The 17,809-nt window shown below is 35.4% G+C and overlaps 2 protein-coding genes across 7 annotated transcripts; both read left to right on the top strand.

Annotated features, from left to right (window-relative positions):
* Window positions 1-705: 705 nt before the first annotated feature.
* On the top strand, window positions 706-4,607 carry LOC117631306 (peptide chain release factor PrfB1, chloroplastic). Of its 2 annotated transcripts, XM_034364385.1 has the most exons (8): window positions 706-723; window positions 832-1,052; window positions 1,375-1,446; window positions 1,836-2,056; window positions 2,403-2,606; window positions 3,402-3,617; window positions 3,782-3,968; window positions 4,105-4,607. In XM_034364385.1, the coding sequence occupies exons 2-8, from the start codon at window positions 887-889 to the stop codon at window positions 4,407-4,409; spliced, it is 1,371 nt and encodes a 456-aa protein (XP_034220276.1). In that variant the 5' UTR covers window positions 706-723; window positions 832-886; the 3' UTR covers window positions 4,410-4,607. The 2 variants fall into 2 exon arrangements, with proteins under 2 accessions (XP_034220276.1, XP_034220275.1); XM_034364384.1 differs by having other exon boundaries at window positions 710-1,052.
* Window positions 4,608-6,967: 2,360 nt separating this feature from the next.
* Window positions 6,968-17,773, top strand: LOC117631476 (endoribonuclease Dicer homolog 2). Of its 5 annotated transcripts, XM_034364646.1 has the most exons (24): window positions 7,122-7,176; window positions 7,288-7,407; window positions 7,604-7,693; window positions 7,990-8,167; window positions 8,494-8,607; window positions 9,122-9,256; window positions 9,504-9,588; window positions 9,693-9,757; window positions 10,749-10,889; window positions 11,237-11,365; window positions 11,449-11,578; window positions 11,680-11,779; window positions 12,009-12,204; window positions 12,291-12,451; window positions 12,670-12,888; window positions 12,994-13,205; window positions 13,325-13,599; window positions 13,692-14,113; window positions 14,295-14,398; window positions 14,950-15,146; window positions 15,564-15,773; window positions 15,980-16,390; window positions 16,809-17,087; window positions 17,263-17,604. In XM_034364646.1, exons 3-24 carry the CDS (start codon window positions 7,608-7,610, stop codon window positions 17,602-17,604), a joined length of 4,191 nt encoding a protein of 1,396 aa, XP_034220537.1. In that variant the 5' UTR covers window positions 7,122-7,176; window positions 7,288-7,407; window positions 7,604-7,607. The 5 variants fall into 5 exon arrangements, with proteins under 5 accessions (XP_034220535.1, XP_034220538.1, XP_034220537.1 ...); XM_034364644.1 differs by lacking the exon at window positions 7,288-7,407 and having other exon boundaries at window positions 6,968-7,176; window positions 17,263-17,773; XM_034364645.1 differs by lacking the exon at window positions 7,122-7,176 and having other exon boundaries at window positions 7,216-7,407.
* Window positions 17,774-17,809: the final 36 nt, after the last annotated feature.

Genomic DNA, 17,809 nt, shown 5'->3' with positions numbered 1-17,809 from the left:
CTATCTTTCAATTCTTTGAAGGTTCACATTTAACATTCAAAAGTGATATAATAATATGAGCTAGCTAAGATTAGTTATTGCTTAACGTGGATTTTATAAGCATTATGTAGTTTCCTAAATAAATAACAAATTGAATTAGTATTAAATTTTAATACAATCAAGTGTTGTGTTCACTTCTTAATATGATTATGAAGTCTTATACACATATATGATTATCTATCATCAATTTGATAAGATTTAGTGATGAAGTGAAATTTGTCAACAAGATCTAGTCTAATGAGAAAAATGGCATTGATTTTAGGTTCAAATCTTAATGACACATTATTTGTGTGTGAGAAACTCTTTTCCCCTTGTAATACTTGTATTTTTTTTTTTTTTAAAAAGAGATGAAGTGGAACATTTTATAGCTCGCAATATAAAGGCTCGTTTGTGAGTGATTCTCGTAAGGCCAGAATCACTTTTGGGGAGAATCACCTTCCACGTACTTCTCCATATAACTATTTAATGATTTTAAGCAATTATAGGAAGAATTATATAAAAAGTGATTCTCTATATAAGTAGAATTGCTTTTTCATAAAATCACTAAAATAATTAAATGAAGAAGTAATTATTAGTCTATCCGGAAATGTCACGACTATAACACACGATTACTTGCATAATATGGTTAGATTTTCCCCTTAACCCGTGGGTACTCGATACAAACCCAAACACCACACAAAGCTAGTAGGACGACTTTCTTTGTTATCCATAGCAGACAAACATTTCTACAGTTTTTATTTATTTATTTAATACGAATTTTGGTTTGTCTGTTTTTTTTTTTTTTTCCTCCAGGATTCGAACTTCTATCAGCCATTCCCTAATCAAAGTTGAAGCCGAAGCCACAGCGATGGAGGCTCATCTGAGACCTCTCTGCAGCCCAACAGCCATCTTATGCCCCAAGCCTCCAAATAGCAAACTACCACAGTTACTACAAAGGCCCACTTCGTATACTTCTCGTTTTTGGTACACTGTCTCTACAAAGCTTTCAAGCTATTGTCGATTTCCTCCTACTGGTGCGTTAGTTTGAGCTTTTCAGTTTACGTACTTGTCTTGTGTTAATCGGTTTTGCTTTCTCTGTGTTTCCATTTGGAGCTTTATGGTGGAACTTATGCTAGAGTATATTGCGTTTGTTCTATTTTTCTATTTTGTGAGTGTGTGAGATTATATGTGCCCACAGGAGCTTCATTGGTTTTATGTATTTCGTTACTTTCCTTGCTGGGTTTTCATTGGTTTATCCATATGATTATAATGGTTATTGTAGAAAATTCTGATTCTTCAAATTTTCAATTTCGGGTTGTTCAAGTTGTTTTACAGTTGATGTTTGATTTGACTCAGTTTTACTTGCGACACCGGAGAGTCAAGTAAGCACGGGGCTCAACACCGACACAAGAGAATGGGCAATGCAAGGTCTGTTTGGAGAATTTAAGCTTGATATTGAATTAAAGCATGCTTGAGCAATGGGAGGTTAATCTCCTTTTCTCGTCGGTTGACAATGCCTAAATGCCCTGAACTCTCTCTCTGTGGGTACACTTGGTTTTGAGTATTGAAAATCAAGGAACGTGGTGTTTGTTTGGCATACTTATTCTGTCTGCATATTTTGTAGCATGAATTTCGTACTTAAAGTTGCAGTGTTGTCTTACAATTTAAGCAAGATGCTGTATATCATGCATATGCTGTTATTTATTTTCCTTTAAACGCAAACTGTGGCTTGCAATCAGGAGTTTGGTGTAAGGACGTTACTACTTGCATCTACACATCAATCATACAATGTCATAATTTCATCTTATCTCTCACAGATTTTTATTTCTTAAGAAGAGATGTTGAAACCACGGCGGAACATGTTAAAGAGATTAGAGACTCTGCCTGTCTGCAACAGTTAGAACAAGAAGTTGCAGATTTGGAGTTGAAAGCAGCTGATAGCTCCTTTTGGGATGACCGAGCTAAAGCTCAAGAAAACCTTTCGGCCCTGACTGATGTTAAAGACAGGATAAGATTGCTGAATGAGTTCAAATCACAGGTCAGTGCACAAATTTCGTTAAATTTCGTTTAGAATATTGTTTTCGCATCAAATTTTTTTTTTTTTGGTTTGCCATGGCGTCATGGTTGTTTTTCAGGATAATAGGAGTATGCTTGAAGTGTGATATGACTATATTTTTTTATGAAGTGTTTTAATATGATGACATTTTATAGTATTTTGGTGACATTTTATAGTAATGCTCTCTTGCCAGACGGTACAACATCAGACTATCTAGTAGGAGATCATTACTAATTTACTCTACATATATTTACCCATTTGCAGATATTGAATATTAGAAAGTGACCTCCTCTTAAATTGCATTGTGGATAAAATACATTGGATGCAGGTTGAAGATGCAGAAACAATAGTCAAGCTAACTGAAGAGATGGACTCTGTAGATAATGGACTTCTTGAAGAGGCTGCCAGTATCATCAAGGAATTGAACAAGGGACTGGATCAGTTTGAGTTAACTCAACTTCTTTCTGGGCCTTATGACAAAGAAGGTGCTGTCATCTTTATTACAGCTGGTGCTGGAGGAACTGATGCACAGGTAATTAGAATAATAAAAAGTAAGAGCAACAAGTTCTTTGGGTTATATTACTTTAATGGAAATGTTACATTCTGCGAGATGCATATATAGGTGGTGAGTTTACCATTTCGACCAAGAATATTGCATTGTTCATGAATGAAATTCTTTCAGAAATATAAAAGGCAGCTATCTGGTTCATAGTTGACCAGAAGCAGTTTACCCCAGTATGTTACTACCGCTGAGAAGTTAAGCTATTTTCAGCAATGACTGAATTGGCATCCACTATTCATTTCTTTGGCTGGACTTCTGCTTAGTCCTTTGATGGTGGTGGTAAAGTTAGAGGAAGTTCATTTTCATATGGTTACAGGCCATGTCCCCATGTTAATGTTTAGCCTTGATAGTGCCACACTAGTTCCGTTTCTATCAAAACCAAAATTTAACTCCCATAGGATCTTTCTTGTATTCCTCTTTAGGGCTTTAATGAAATCTAAAGCACCATTATGTGCTTTGTGGTTTTTTTTTTCCTTCCAATTTACTAAGGGTTCCATTCTGTTAGCCGATTATTTTTTCTGAGTAGTCATTATCTGATTTTTATGTGAATATCCTGACCACTGAAAGAACTTAACACATGAGAAGTATATAAGGTAAAAGTTTCAACACATTAGATATAGCCCAAAAATTGATGGATCAACCATGTGCGTATTTTTACGGTCATGTGTTATTTATAAGTTATAACATGTCCAGCTTAGTTCACAAAACTTTTCTCAGTTATATGCTTATGTTTTTCTTGTAAACCTTTGATAATTCTCAGTGCAGGATTGGGCTGAAATGTTACTCAGGATGTATGTGAGGTGGGGAGAAAAGCAGAGATACAAGACACGAGTAGTTGAGAAGTCCCAAGGAGAGGAAGCTGGAATTAAGTCAGCGACAATTGAAGTTGAAGGTCGTTATGCTTATGGGTATTTGTCTGGGGAGAAAGGAACACACCGCATTGTGAGGCAGTCCCCTTTTAATGCCAAAGGTCTTCGCCAGGTATCTATCTTGTAAACTATAAATTATTAAACATATAATGCTAGAGGTCTTTGCCAGGTGTATATTCACACACATACATTCGAAGGTGTGTGGGGTTTTAAGGGAGGGGGCTGGAGTTGCCACATATATCCTATTGTATGTTCTAACTTGGAAGTTACGTGCAGACAAGCTTCTCTGGTATTGACGTCATGCCTCTTCTACCTGAAGAGTCGTTGAAAGTTGATTTACCTGAAGAGGACCTGGAAATAAGTTTTTCAAGGGCAGGCGGGAAAGGAGGGCAGAATGTGAACAAAGTTGAAAGCGCTGTCCGGATTACGCACATCCCCACTGGTGTTACTGTTCGCTGCACAGGTTCCCTTAGCCCCATAGTTTGTTTTTAGTTTTCACCATTAACCATCCACTTGTTCAGTTATTAACTTTGTTTTATAGTTCATCTGATTGAAAACACAACCACATGACCTCTATTTCTTCTTTGACTACAATGCAGAAGAGAGATCTCAGCTTGCAAACAAAATAAAGGCTCTAAGCAGGTTGAAAGCGAAGCTGTTAGTGATAGCTGAGGAGCAAAGGGCATCAGAGATTAAGCAAATACGAGGAGATGTAGTGAAGGCAGAATGGGGCCAACAAATAAGAAATTATGTGTTCCATCCGTATAAACTGGTGAAGGATGTAAGGACAGGATACGAGACGTCGGATATCACTTGTGTAATGGATGGTGATTTAGAGCCTTACATTAAAGCTTACCTCAAACACAAATACAGTATGAAGGTGACTGCTGCAGGTGTAGTGTAGGTGTAGGTACTCCTACTCCTACTAGCTAATTATGAAAATTCAGCATATAAGATTTGGGTTGGCACATCACATGCTTTGAATTGTTTTGTATAATTGAATCTTGTGTTGGATCCGGAGGAGGTCGACAATGTGGTCTTGTAAATTTACCCACCATTTAAGAAATAGTTGCGTGCTTCTGAAAGCCCATTGAATTCAAAAGATATGTTGTACCTTTCTTTTACGTTGGGTCTTGGTTGTGTGTGTTGTTGGTGGTGGGGTGGTAAAATGAACAGTGTTGGGCTACAAACACACCACAAGAAATAACACAATTGTGCGTTTGGACGAGGGAAATAAACTTGAGATTTTGACAAATTTCAGAAATTTTAAATTGACATGAACCAATTCCCATGTTTGGATAAATAAAAAACATAGAAATTTAGAAATTCCGCGTGGGAAAAAATATAGAATTTGGGGATCATAAATCCCAACTTTAAATTCTATCTAAAATTCGTAATTTCTAAAATCCCAAGAGAGATTGAATTTGTAAAAAAGACAACTTTACAAATAAAGGTTAAATTCTGTGTTTTAAATCCATCACCCAAACAAGAAACTTTACAAATTCTAGAACATTAATTTCCATCATTTTAAAATTCATTTCTACTTTTTTGAGGACGTTTTCTATTGAGATGAGCGATAGCATACTAAACTTACACACACTACATGAAAGATATGTCAGGGACAAATCAAGCATGAATAACACCAAGAAGGAAAATCAAAATCATTACGGAACCAAAAGCATAAGAAAGCTTTCTTGTGAAGTATAAAGTAACAAAAAACAAAAAGATATCACTCGAACAAAATTTCAAAGCCGCTTCTCTTGGGTAAGTAACACCAATATCATCAATTGCTGCAAATTAAAAATTCATGGTGATTGGAGCTGCGCTGTCCATCATATTTATCGTGAGATAAATACTGCTGTGGATGCCTTGGCTGCAAAGAGTGCTGATTTGGTCCCTGGCATTTATACTTTTGATCTGCCTCGGACATTTCTTATTGACACCCTGGCTGCTGATGCCAATGGCACCTCTAGACCTCGCCTTCTCCTTTCGTAATCTCTCTGTTGCTGGGCTTTTGCCCCTCCTACTACCAAAAAACAAAAAAAGTAAGAGCAAGAAGAGGTCTTGACGAGTGACAATTTGTAATTTCAAAGCAACTTATTATTATACGTAAATGATACACGCATGTATAATAATAAGTCGCAGAAATTAGTCGTATGGTATGTCGGATTGTATTGATTAATTTCCGTCGAATAGTATTAATCTGTTTTGGAGAGTACTGACTGTTTATCTATAATATTATAAGGCGTTTGATGTTGTTCCGAATAAATAGTTTGACTAAGTTATATTGTGTTTGGTGCTGTACCAGATAACATCGGGTCAGACAATTTTTTTACAAAAAATTCTTTGATAATTTAAGTGGAAATATAAACAATATAATTTGCATATATAATTAAGAAAAAAAAGAGAAAATATTGAAGCCCAACAAAAGAAGGCAATAAGAGAATCAATAGCTAGCAGTATCAACACGGAAATAACCAGAAGACAAACCAACAAAGCACCAAAAGTTTAAAAAAAATAAAATATATATATATATATATAGCGGCATGTATTGTTCTAATCGCTAATTTGGGATGATAATTTGATTATTGAGTTAGATACCTGGAGAAGATGAATATATAAAGAAAAAGTCGCATGTATTGTTCCAATACAGCAAGAAAAAAAAAAGGTCAAAAAGGAAAAACTCATAACGTAATTTCCACAAAGATTTAATAAAAAAGGAAATATATAAAGAAAGAAAAAGAGAGAAGAAACATACTAGGGGGAGAGTGAGAGATAGATACCATGAGAAGAGTGAAGAGAATAACATTGGAGAAGATAGCAGAGAAGAACCTTAGGGAGAAGAAGATGAAAATAGCGTTGTTGGATTTTTCACATGAACGTATGTGTTCTTTTTCCTTAGCTGTATAATTAAGTGTGTATTATCTAAACAGGGGTGTGTGAGTTGTATTAGTTAGTCAGGTAAGGAGAGTGGCCAGTTTGGCATTGCTGTGCTGTGAAAATAATTGTTGTCGGATTTGCTGTTAGAGAAATCAGTTGTAAGATAAAACAATTTGACATTTGGTAAACTTTTTGTTAAAAGTGTTGTTGGTACTGATTCCAGCATAATCAGAAAATAATTCCCGCATAATCATTAAACCCATCGCCTCTTCAAAACTGATTCCATAATCAAAAAATGAAAGCACCTCATTAATTGCTTTCCCTTTAGCTTTCCTTCACATCAATTTTTAACAATAAGTAATTTTCTCATAGTTTATCAAACGAGTTGAGCTTCTCAATTATTTTTTAAAATAACTTATCACCCGAAATAAATAATGCCAAATGAACACTAAAAACCCAACCTATTTAAAATAATCAAATAATTAAATATAAGTTGACACATGGATTATTTACACTTATTCATAGTATAATACGGTGTAACAAAATGACACACATCATACATTACGCTTCTTCATTCCAGAGACCAGGGGAGGGACCTACAAAGTCCTTCCCCTCCCCAAGAAGGGAGAGAATTTAGGAAGGAAGAGGGAAAGGACCCAAGGAACTTTTTCGCTCTCTCTCTCTCTCTCTCTCTCTCTCTCTCTCTCTCTCTCTCTCTCTCTAACTTTATATTTGAATGAGGATGAAGTTACAGGAGGGAAAGGGGCTGCTTCCTCAGTAAGTTGTCGAAGGTAGGCGACTTAGCATCATCACGGGCTCTTCCCTCTTCACTTTATTAAATTCTGATGTAATCAATCCCCCTCCCCCAGAAATCTCATAAAGATACTTTGCTTTCCTTCCAGTCCCTCAGCATCAGCTTCTTCTTCTTTATTTACATTTCCAACACAACACAACACACACTCTCATACTCAACTCTTACATCATTCTCAGCCTCTGCTTGGATCACTTTCTGTGAGTGTGAGGTGAGTGCCTGAGCCTCCCTTCTTCTGCCATGGCTTTGGCCTTGGCCTTAGCCTTTCCTACATTGCTGTTTCTTTTCAATTTCTTTCTTGTTTTTTTTGGCTTTTCATTTATGTTTTAGTTACTCTTAAGTGTCCGTGAGATACAGAGAAAGTGAGAGTCTCTAAACAAATGCCTTTGTTTTTTTTGGAATTTCAGTGAAATGATGTCGGCAGAAGCTACGGAACCAGTTGACATGGAGATGGACGGAATCCAACTATCTGCTGATCCTCTCCCATTCGCCAGAAGGTTGATTTTTATTTTTTCCTCTTTTTCTTTTCATTGTTTGGTTGGTGAGAAAAATGAAGGAAAAGGAGTAGGATGAGGAGAATGGATGCTTTCTTTATTCGTTAAGAAATTAAAATTTCATTTAATTCATATATAGATTGTGGTTGCCCTCAGTTTGCTTCTTGATTGTTTGGTTAATCAGGAAGGAAACCAAAAGAATGAGTTTTCTTTCAAAAGGAAGGGTTAATGAATTTATGAGTCCTGCATTTTTTATTTTCCTTCAATTTTAAAATTTCTATATTTCTGATTGCTTACAGTTACCAGCTAGAAGCATTAGAGGCAGCAATTAAGCAGAACACAATAGTGTTCTTGGAGACTGGCTCTGGAAAGACTCTGATTGCCATCATGCTTCTCCGGAGCTATGCATATATGCTTCGCAAGCCTTCTCCATTCGTTGCCGTCTTCTTGGTTCCTCAAGTTGTCTTGGTCAAACAAGTATGCAATTTCCAACTCTGTGTCCCTCTGTGCGTGTGTGTGTTTTGGGCACTCACACCTGATATTTATAAGTTAGATATTGTCATATTTATGCAAGTATTCTGCAAATTGTTGATATTGCTTTTGGCATTTTTCACTAAGAGCTGAACATTGAAAAATTTAATTGTTCTATGGTAGTTATTTTAGACTAAAGTAAAGAATCTCTACATTTCCTATTCCTGATATATCACGGATAATAGATTTTTGGGATCCTTAGATATATCTGTGAAAGGCTTAAAGCTAAGGTTCTACATTCCTCTTATTCTTGCTGTGTCTTACAATATTAGCAAGCTGAAGCCTTGAAAATGCACACTGACTTGAAAGTGGGAATGTATTGGGGAGACATGGGAGTTGACTTCTGGGAAGCTGATATGTGGAAGCAACAAATAGAAAAATATGAGGTGGGAGTTTTGACTTTTTTTTTTCCATACGTATTTAACATATATTTGCAAATGTCTTATGTTATTTTTATCTTAGAAGCTGCCATATTTACTCAGCTTATTTGGACATATCATGTGATTTAGTTTTGAACATCATGTTTTTGGCTGCTTTGATTTGTTTCATATTTTTTGGTTGTCAAATTGTGTTATTTGATAACTGTTTGATGACCAAAAGCCAACTGATGTTTTCTAAAAGGAATATAGCAGTCAAAAAAATCTTTTAAAAATGGCTTGAACCTGTTTCTTAAATGTCTAAAATGCCTGATAAAAAACAGCCAGTGACAGTTACTGTGAAGCAGTTGGTAAACAAGCTTCCCAAAATTACCAAGAGACATGATCAGTGCTTCAAAATTTCAGTTTTTCCTCTGTCAAACGGGTGTTTAGTATTTTCACGGATCAAGAGTAGAGAATTGTGTGATATTTGTTAATATATGCCAAACAATATGTTCTTTAACTTTCAGCTTTATAACTGTAGGTGCTCGTGATGACTCCTGCAATACTGCTTAGTAATTTGAGGCATAGCTTCTTCAAACTAAGCATGATAAAGGTTTTGATTCTCGATGAATGCCATCATGCGAGGGGTAACCACCCGTATGCTTGCATAATGAAGGTGAGCTGTCTATCATTTATTTGTTAACTTTTTGTTCATTGCCAAAATATTTATAATATCGTCATGGGAAACCTGCTTGAACATTGATTAGTTCTTAGTAATTTGTTCTGTGGCAATGTGACGTCACACTAGCAATGCAAAAAACTAACTGAAAGTTAATGTTTCCTATTTGTGTTGATTCTTCTTCATGATATTGTTGCGTTTACAGTGCATGCTTTAATGCTTGATGGATTTGGCTGATGTGCAGGACTTCTTTCATCGTCAACTACATTCTGATGCAGCTGAACTTCCAAGAATATTTGGAATGACTGCTTCCCCCATAAAGTCAAAAGGTATATTGCCTTGAAAGTATTTTATATAATTTATATCTACTATATTATTAAATGCTTATCCTTTTTATTCTGTTTTTCATGAATATATATATTTTTGGATATAGGTGGAAAGTCAGAGTCATTCTATTGGAAAATAATTGATGAACTTGAGGCCCTGATGAATTCAAAGGTTGATTCTGTTCATTTGAGGAAAATCTCTCACGTTTCCCCTCCTATTTTCCTTCTTCCTCACCTCTTTTTGGTTCTTCAAAGCTTTTAGTGGCAATGGTAGACTAAAAAACTTTACATAGTATCAAGGTAAGAGATCCTAAATTTGGATTCATGCAATTGCAACCTCCTAATATATGTATAATTATGGGACCCTGTGGTGGTGGAGAGAAGTCCATATGTTAGAGAAGTGCTAGAATGTGGAACAGTTAGCGGCCCATTTCTAAAAGCTCAAGCTTTTGAGAGTAGTGGTAAACCAACAAAACCCGTTAGTGCTTATATGTTTGACTTGAAAGGTAACATTACAGGGTCTATAATTGACAAACTGTTTTAGTTCTACCTTTGAATTACTTTAGCATTGTATTAGGGTTACCAAATATAGTTGATTCCTCAAAGGAGAACTCTAGACTCTATTTCTCTGGTCCTATTAAAGATAAAAAAAACCTTTTCTTTTGTTGATGTCGAGGATGTTTAAAAATATACTTATAGCCATCCGCCATGTCCAAGTTGAATCTATTTGTCGTAATGTTGCTGCCATGGTATTAAGCGTATGGTACTTTCCCTTTTGGTGCTAGGGAGTTGTATGCATATGTTTATTGAACAAAAACTTAATCTAATATTGGTTTCTTCATCTCTCATTTTATGTGATTTCCAAAGGGAAAGTCCTTGGAACCTTTTTACGTTTGTTTGGATGTGCCTAGAGCACTTGAATGTTCTGAACCATGTATTTGTTAGAAAATGTTGTATTTATTTAGTCATTTTACCATGGTTCGTTGTAGACATTTTTCTTGTTCCTTCTTCAGCTTTCTTCATACATGAATTTTTACTTTCCATAGCAGAATTGCTTTACAGTAGTCTCTTCTTCATTATTTGTGGCTTTAATCTATCATTTCTTCAACATGTTTAAGATCACTAACCCTTTTCTTTCCTCCGCTTTTTGTTGATGGTTCAAGGTGTATACATGTGTTAGTGAATCTGTGCTTGCTGAGTTTATACCACATTCGATTCCAAAGTTTAAATATTACAGGCACAAGGAGATTCCATATGCCTTGTATGCACATATAACAAACCAGTTGAAGAATTTGAAAGAAAAGGTGTGTATTTTTAATGCAAAACTAGAATTGTTTTTTCCCAGTATGATGCATGTAAAAAAGGGAAATGCATAGAGGTAGAGGATCATCTGACGATTTCTTAGCACTGAGAAATAGCTTTTTTGGGGCTGAAATTTTGTGCAAACCTCTGTAATTCAAAACTTGAATGAATATTCATGCTGTACTTTCTTCTTTTCTTTCGCTTGGAGGTTAAGGAGTGTAATGTTCGTGTCTTTGTGATTGTTTTGAAAGGCATATATTCTTCTTTAATCCTATATTCTTACTTTTTAATTTGCAAAGCGCTAGAATGTTTCTCTGATAGCATTGACAATTGTTTTACTGCTTTCCAGCATGAACTGTCGCTAAAAAGTTTGGATCTCAGTCAATCTACATCGGAATCCATAAGCAGAAAGATGATGAAGTTTTTTTCAGCTTTAACTTTTTGTTTGGATGAACTTGGTGTTTGGCTGGCTTCAAAGGTATTAATTATTATCCTTGGCTTTTCTTTTGCTGTCCTTGGAAATGGATAACAGAAATAATTGGATTTGCATTTGAGAAACAGGCTGCTTGGTCCTTTTCACACAAAGAAACTGACTTGTTTTCATGGGAGAAACTGGATGTGTTGGGTGATCAAATTGTTAGAAATTTTAGCTTTGAAGCCTACCAAGCATTTGCATCTTTTCTACCATCTGGTATGTCTATTTAAGCTCATTTAAGTACTTTTGTGATTTTGATTTGTCATTACTGCTTACATTGTTTCCTTCTTTCCTTTTCCTTTACGCCTTTCCTTTAGATCCAAAGTGGACTATTGCTGATGATGTTACATACGATTTGGATAAGGGCTTTCTAACTTCCAAAGTTGTCTGTCTCATCCAATTGCTTCTCGAATACAGGTTGACATGGCCTGAGTGACTTTTTATGTTTGTGAATAAATGTAGAATGGTTTGGAATTTTTTCAGATCTAGATGTGTTCCTCATTTGGAATGTACTTCTCAGTTTTTTTTCTTTGGGTAAATCAATTGCCACACTCTCAGATTTACTCACACACACATGTATATATAATGTTTAATTATAAAGTTACATTTTCCCTCATTTGAACTTTAGATGTACTGAATTTCTTAGGGGATTGAAGGATTTGAGATGTATAATATTTGTGGAGAGGGTTATAACAGCTGTCGTCATTGAATCTCTATTGAGTAACTTTCTTCCTAAACACAATGACTGGAAGACAAAATATATTGCGGGAAATAACAGTGGGATGCAATCCCAAACCAGAAAAAAGCAGAACGAGATTGTTGAAGAATTTCGTAATGGCATGGTATGCTTACTTTTGTCCTTTCAGAATCACAGTATCATGTCTCTTACCAATTGCCATGTTTGATCTTGCAAATGTATATGTTTCAGGTAAACATCATTGTTGCAACATCAATTCTTGAAGAAGGTTTAGATGTTCAAAGCTGCAATTTGGTGATTAGATTTGATCCTTCTTCCACTGTTTGTAGTTTCATACAGTCTAGAGGTCGTGCAAGGATGCAAAACTCTGATTATGTATTAATGGTGAAAAGGTAATTGTTCTATTTGTATCATTTCATTTCCCATACGACCTCTCATATCTGTTTGTATGGGGCATGGATTTGAAAAGTCTCCCTGAAATTAATGTCTTCCCTAACTTTTCTCTTGGTGGCATTGTTGCGGCTTATGAAACTTGACAAGTTTGTCCAAGGAATTTCAGATTTTACTCTCTTATTTTGTGTACTTTGTCTAATCTTTTTGTTTTCTTCAGTGGCGATCGGAATACACATTCTCGACTACAAAATTATCTTGCAAGCGGAGATATAATGAGAAAAGAGTCCTTACTCCATTCTTCTCTTCCCTGCACATCTCTGGAAATCAATTTGCAGGATGATGACTTTTATCGTGTTGAAAGTACTGGAGCAAGCTTGACCCTTGGTTCCTCTATTCAGTTGATGTACTTCTATTGCTCACGGCTCCCTTCTGATGGGTTAGTTTAGTGGAACTTTGGAACATTCTATACTTTAATGCTGCTAAGTATTCCATTCATGAATTTTTTTCATATGATTTTTTAATTTCTTACACTCTTTTTCAGATATTTTAAACCTGCTCCAAGGTGGGATAAGGAGACCTGCACTCTGCATCTTCCCAAGAGTTGTCCAATACCTGATGTTCATGTAGAAGGGAATGTTAAAATTCTGAAGCAGATTGCATGCTTTGAAGCTTGTAAGCAACTTCACCAAATTGGCGCTTTAACAGATAATCTTGTTCCCGATATTGTTGAGGAAGAAGGCACACAGGAGCTTGGTAACCTCTCTAACCTTTATCTGCCTATGCTTTGATTGTGTCTTATATGTGTAACATTATTAGTTTGAAACACTCGCTGTTGCGTAAATTTATTTTTCTTCCATTTTTGTTGTGTGCAGGGTGTGAGCCTTATGATGATGCACAATCCAGTTACGTCCCAGTCGAACTGGTCAAGCCTTTTTGCTCAAATGATGCTAGTATATCGTATCATTGTTACTTAATTGAGTTGAATCAGAATTTTGGATATGATATTCCAGTTCATGATATTGTACTTGGTATGAGGAGTGAGCTTGATTGCGATATTGCAAATATGCATTTTGACTTAGAAGTTGGCAGAGGTACTTTAACTATGAACTTTAAATATGTTGGAGAGATTCATCTTAGTTCAGAGCAGGTAATGTTTTGTTTTTTCGTTACTTTTTTAGTATTATAAGATGCATAAGATAAATTAATGTGTTACCCTGTTTGTATGATTTTATTTGGTAGGTACTTCTTTGCAGAAAGTTCCAAATCACAATTTTCCGAATTCTAATGGATCACAATTTGAATAAGTTGGAAGAAGTTTTAGATGGACTTTGTTTGGGAGGAAATATTGGGGTTGATTATCTTTTGCTCCCAGGGACCAAAGTACCTCAGAGACCTCTGATAATTGATTGGAAATGCATTACATCTGTATTGTTTCCATGTGAAGAATATTCTAAGGATCATGTAGATTGTTCTCTACCGAATTGGATATATACCAAAAGCGGCGTCGTTTGTACTTGCATGATCCAGAATTCCTTGGTCTGTACTCCTCATAATGGTACCTTATATTGCATCACTGGTTTGTTGGGCGAGTTGAATGGAAACTCACTTCTTAGTCTTAGGGATGGCAGAGCCCTTACCTACAAGAAGTACTATGAAGAACGGTCTGTGTTTTTTTTTTTCCGTATCACTTGTGTTTGCATGTCATTAATGAACCTGTGTTTCAAAAAAAGAAAAGAACTTAATGAAGTATGCAAAAAGAAAAGAACTTCATCAACTTTGAGTGTGTTTTATATAATAACCTAGCCATTTGTGAATAACTCTGGTATTTTTCCCTTATTGCAGGCATAGGATTAACTTGTGTTTTGATCAACAGTTGTTGCTGAAAGGGAGACGTGTTTTCCAGGTACAAAATTATCTTCAGAGGTGCAGACAACAGACAGAAAAAGGTATGATATTCTGACATATTTTATGTTAGATTCTCATGGTAGATAAGAATGCCAAGTGTTTTGTAATACTAATTAGTCTTGTCTGTTATGTTTAGTTGTCCCCTCTGCTATTTTATCATTAGATTTAGGGGAAAAGGCAATGCATATGTTTGTTATTGCTTTGAAGGTTGTAATTGTTTTCTTTTTGTTTTATTCATTGTGTGAGTTATACAAATTTAAGGTTTGTCTTTATTTTATTTTATCACTTATTCAACTGAAAGTCAGTGGATTTTGAATGACTACAATCAGTGAATTTTTTTGGATATCTTTAACAATGCATTTTTGATTCTGTAAAGAGCACAAAATTCTTGCACTGTGACATGACATTTCAGTTATTAAACCAGAAGGCCATTTATGTGGCCAGCATACATGGTCTTTTCATAAGAATGAGGCAAAAGTTTGAAAATTGCTCAATGGTATCACTTAGGGCAATTTATTGTGTTTTGGATCCAGTTCTTGTTTCTCATGCTTAATTATTGTTATAATATACTTAATGTGTTTTTTCGTTGCAGAATCGAATCATACATCTGTTGAGTTGCCGCCGGAACTTTGCTCTATAATTATGTCACCCATATCAGTCAGCAGTTTATATTCATTCTCATTTATTCCGTCAATTATGCATCACCTGGAGGCTTTACTTCTTGCTGTCAACTTGAAAAAATTTGTTTTGGATAATTGCATGCAAAATATTATTATTCCAACGACTAAGGTAAATATACTACATTTTAAATAGTATTATGATACTTTTGTTTTTTTATTTATTTTTAAAATGAAACATTTCTGAATCAAGAAGGCACTTTTCTATGCACACAAATCATTAAATGGGGTTACTTATGACGAGCCTTCTCTTGTCTTCTCTTTTACTTCTGCCTTTGTGTTTTCGTGTTATAAGACAAATTGATTATTGTTAGTGGTTCTACGAGTATAATGGAGCAAGGTTTGAGTAAAACATCTGAATAATAGATAATATATCAGTAAACATGTTGTAGTCTTTGTATCATTAAGGTCTTGGTATTGTCACTTGAATATGGAAGCTATATCAGTAAACAGTAAACATGTTGTAGTCTTTGTTTCTTAAACTCCTTATCCAGAAATTTTTGATTATTTTATTGATACGTATATGTAGGTCTTGGAAGCTATTACAACAAAAAAGTGCCAAGAGAAGTTCCATTTGGAATCCCTAGAGGCTCTTGGAGATTCATTTCTAAAATATGCTGCTAGTCATCAGCTCTTTAAAACCTATCAAACTAATCATGAAGGCCTTCTCAGTGTAAAGAAGGACAAGATAGTTTCTAATGCTGCCCTTTGCAAGCTTGGATGTGAATGCAAACTTCCGGTAACATTTATTTATTCTATTTTCTGTTCATGTTCTCAATTTTGTTACCCTCATTAGTTGTGCTCATAAAACTGTTATCAGGATAATGTAAGAACTTTTTTCACAGCTTCCTGACAATGAATTCATTTCCGCTTATAGGTTTTGTTGATTTTTAAATAAATCATTTTCTGTATTTATGATTCGTTTGCCATTTTTTCATATTGTAGGGCTTTATACGTAACGAGTCTTTTGATCCAAAAAAGTGGATTATACCAGGAGATTATTCTGAAAGTCATTTACTAAATGAGGAGTTGCTTTCTAATGAAAGAAAAATTTACTTCAGGGAAAGAAGGAAGGTAAAAAGCAAGAGTGTTGCTGATGTTGTTGAGGCACTAATTGGTGCATTTCTTAGCACTGGTGGTGAAATAGCTGCCATGTATTTCATGAATTGGGTTGGTATAAAGGTTGATTCTGTCCATATACCATATGATAGGCACTTCCAAGTGCAACCAGAGAAGCTTGTTAATGTCAGACATGTAGAGTCCTTATTAAATTACTCATTCCGTGATCCTTCTCTTCTAGTGGAAGCACTAACCCATGGTTCATACATGCTTCCTGAAATTCCAGGATGTTATCAGGTACATACAATGACAATGAAATTCATTCCATGCGTATCATGTATTCCAACTTCCTCGTATATGATATGCTAACACACTAACAGTGCTTCTTTGCTTAAATTGATTTGATTTCTACTCTCATTCTCTTTTCCCTCTCCATCCCTCCTTCCCTCTCTCTCTCTTTCACTGACATGCATGAAAATACAAAATGTACTTTATTCCATTTCAATCTTTTGGGATTCCATCTGTTTGTTGTGCCATATTTTACATCATGGAAATTTGATGCCCTACGCAGCAGTTTTTTGTGCTCATCCTTGCTTAAACATTTTTTCAGAGTCCATGATGCTCTTAAATCATAGGCCAAACATGACTATCTCATGATCTGTGATCTTTCAACGTATTATCTGTTCTTCTCAGAAGTATATTCTTTGTTGTGCAGCGGTTGGAATTTCTTGGGGATGCAGTGTTGGATCATCTAATTACTATTTATTTGTACAATAAATATCCTGGGATGTCACCTGGAATTTTAACTGATATGAGGTCTGCTTCTGTGAACAATGATTGTTATGCTCGTTCTGCTATAAAGGCTGGATTGCACAAGCACATCCTGCATGCTTCACACAAACTCCACAAGGATATAGTTTATACAATTGAAAACTTTGAGCGGTTATCAAGCGAATCCACTTTTGGATGGGAATCTGAGACATCCTTCCCCAAGGTTTGTCATTAATACTTACCATGCCCATACCCTCAATATGTTTCTCTGCTGCCCATACTATGTAATTTTATAAGAATAATCTAAGTGACAAATGTCAACAATTAATCCCCCTAGAAACAGGTACATGGAGATGTATGGGGTTTTCAGTAGATTTTTCCGTTGATGTTTGTAACAGGTACTTGGAGATGTTATCGAGTCTCTAGCAGGGGCAATTTTTGTTGATTCCGGATATGATAAGAAGATTGTCTTTCAAAGTATAAGTCCTCTCATACAGCCTTTGGTTACTCCTGAAACGATGAGGCTCCATCCTGTAAGAGAGTTGAATGAACATTGCCAAAAAATGCATTATAATTTGAAGAAACCCGTCAAGTCTTTCCAAAATAATGTGGCTACCATTACAATAGAGGTCGAAGCTAATGGGTTCACATACAAGCATTCATCAACGGCTTCTAACAAGAAGACAGCACTCAAATTAGCTTGCAAGGAAGTTTTGAGGTCCTTGAAAGAAAGTATTTAGGTTAGGATGTTCTCTAGCGTACATTACTTGCATAAACATAGCTTGCAAGAAAGTATTAGGAGGAATATTTTGTTTTACAGTATATTAGGATGAGAACCAGGTGTATGTAAGTTGTTGACATTTCTTATTCTCAGCCTTAATTAAGAACTTTTGGCCAACATAGGAAGCAGATATTTGCATTTATTAATTAGGCTTATTATCACAA

This window comes from Prunus dulcis, chromosome 6 (genome assembly GCF_902201215.1).
Source record: "Prunus dulcis chromosome 6, ALMONDv2, whole genome shotgun sequence".
NCBI classification, from domain to species: Eukaryota; Viridiplantae; Streptophyta; class Magnoliopsida; order Rosales; family Rosaceae; genus Prunus; species Prunus dulcis.
Note: the sequence above shows the minus strand (reverse complement) of the source record. Positions and strands in the feature narration are given on the sequence as shown.

Coding starts and splice junctions, on each gene's coding strand:
- LOC117631476 (XM_034364644.1), top strand. CDS start 7,608: ATGATGTCGGCAGAAGCTACGGAACCAGTTGACATGGAGATGGACGGA. Junction 9,257..9,503: donor CGTATGCTTGCATAATGAAG/GTGAGCTGTCTA, acceptor GCTGATGTGCAG/GACTTCTTTCATCGTCAACT. Junction 12,452..12,669: donor TATGTATTAATGGTGAAAAG/GTAATTGTTCTA, acceptor TGTTTTCTTCAG/TGGCGATCGGAATACACATT.
- LOC117631306 (XM_034364385.1), top strand. CDS start 887: ATGGAGGCTCATCTGAGACCTCTCTGCAGCCCAACAGCCATCTTATGC. Junction 1,447..1,835: donor AAGAGAATGGGCAATGCAAG/GTCTGTTTGGAG, acceptor TATCTCTCACAG/ATTTTTATTTCTTAAGAAGA. Junction 3,618..3,781: donor ATGCCAAAGGTCTTCGCCAG/GTATCTATCTTG, acceptor AGTTACGTGCAG/ACAAGCTTCTCTGGTATTGA.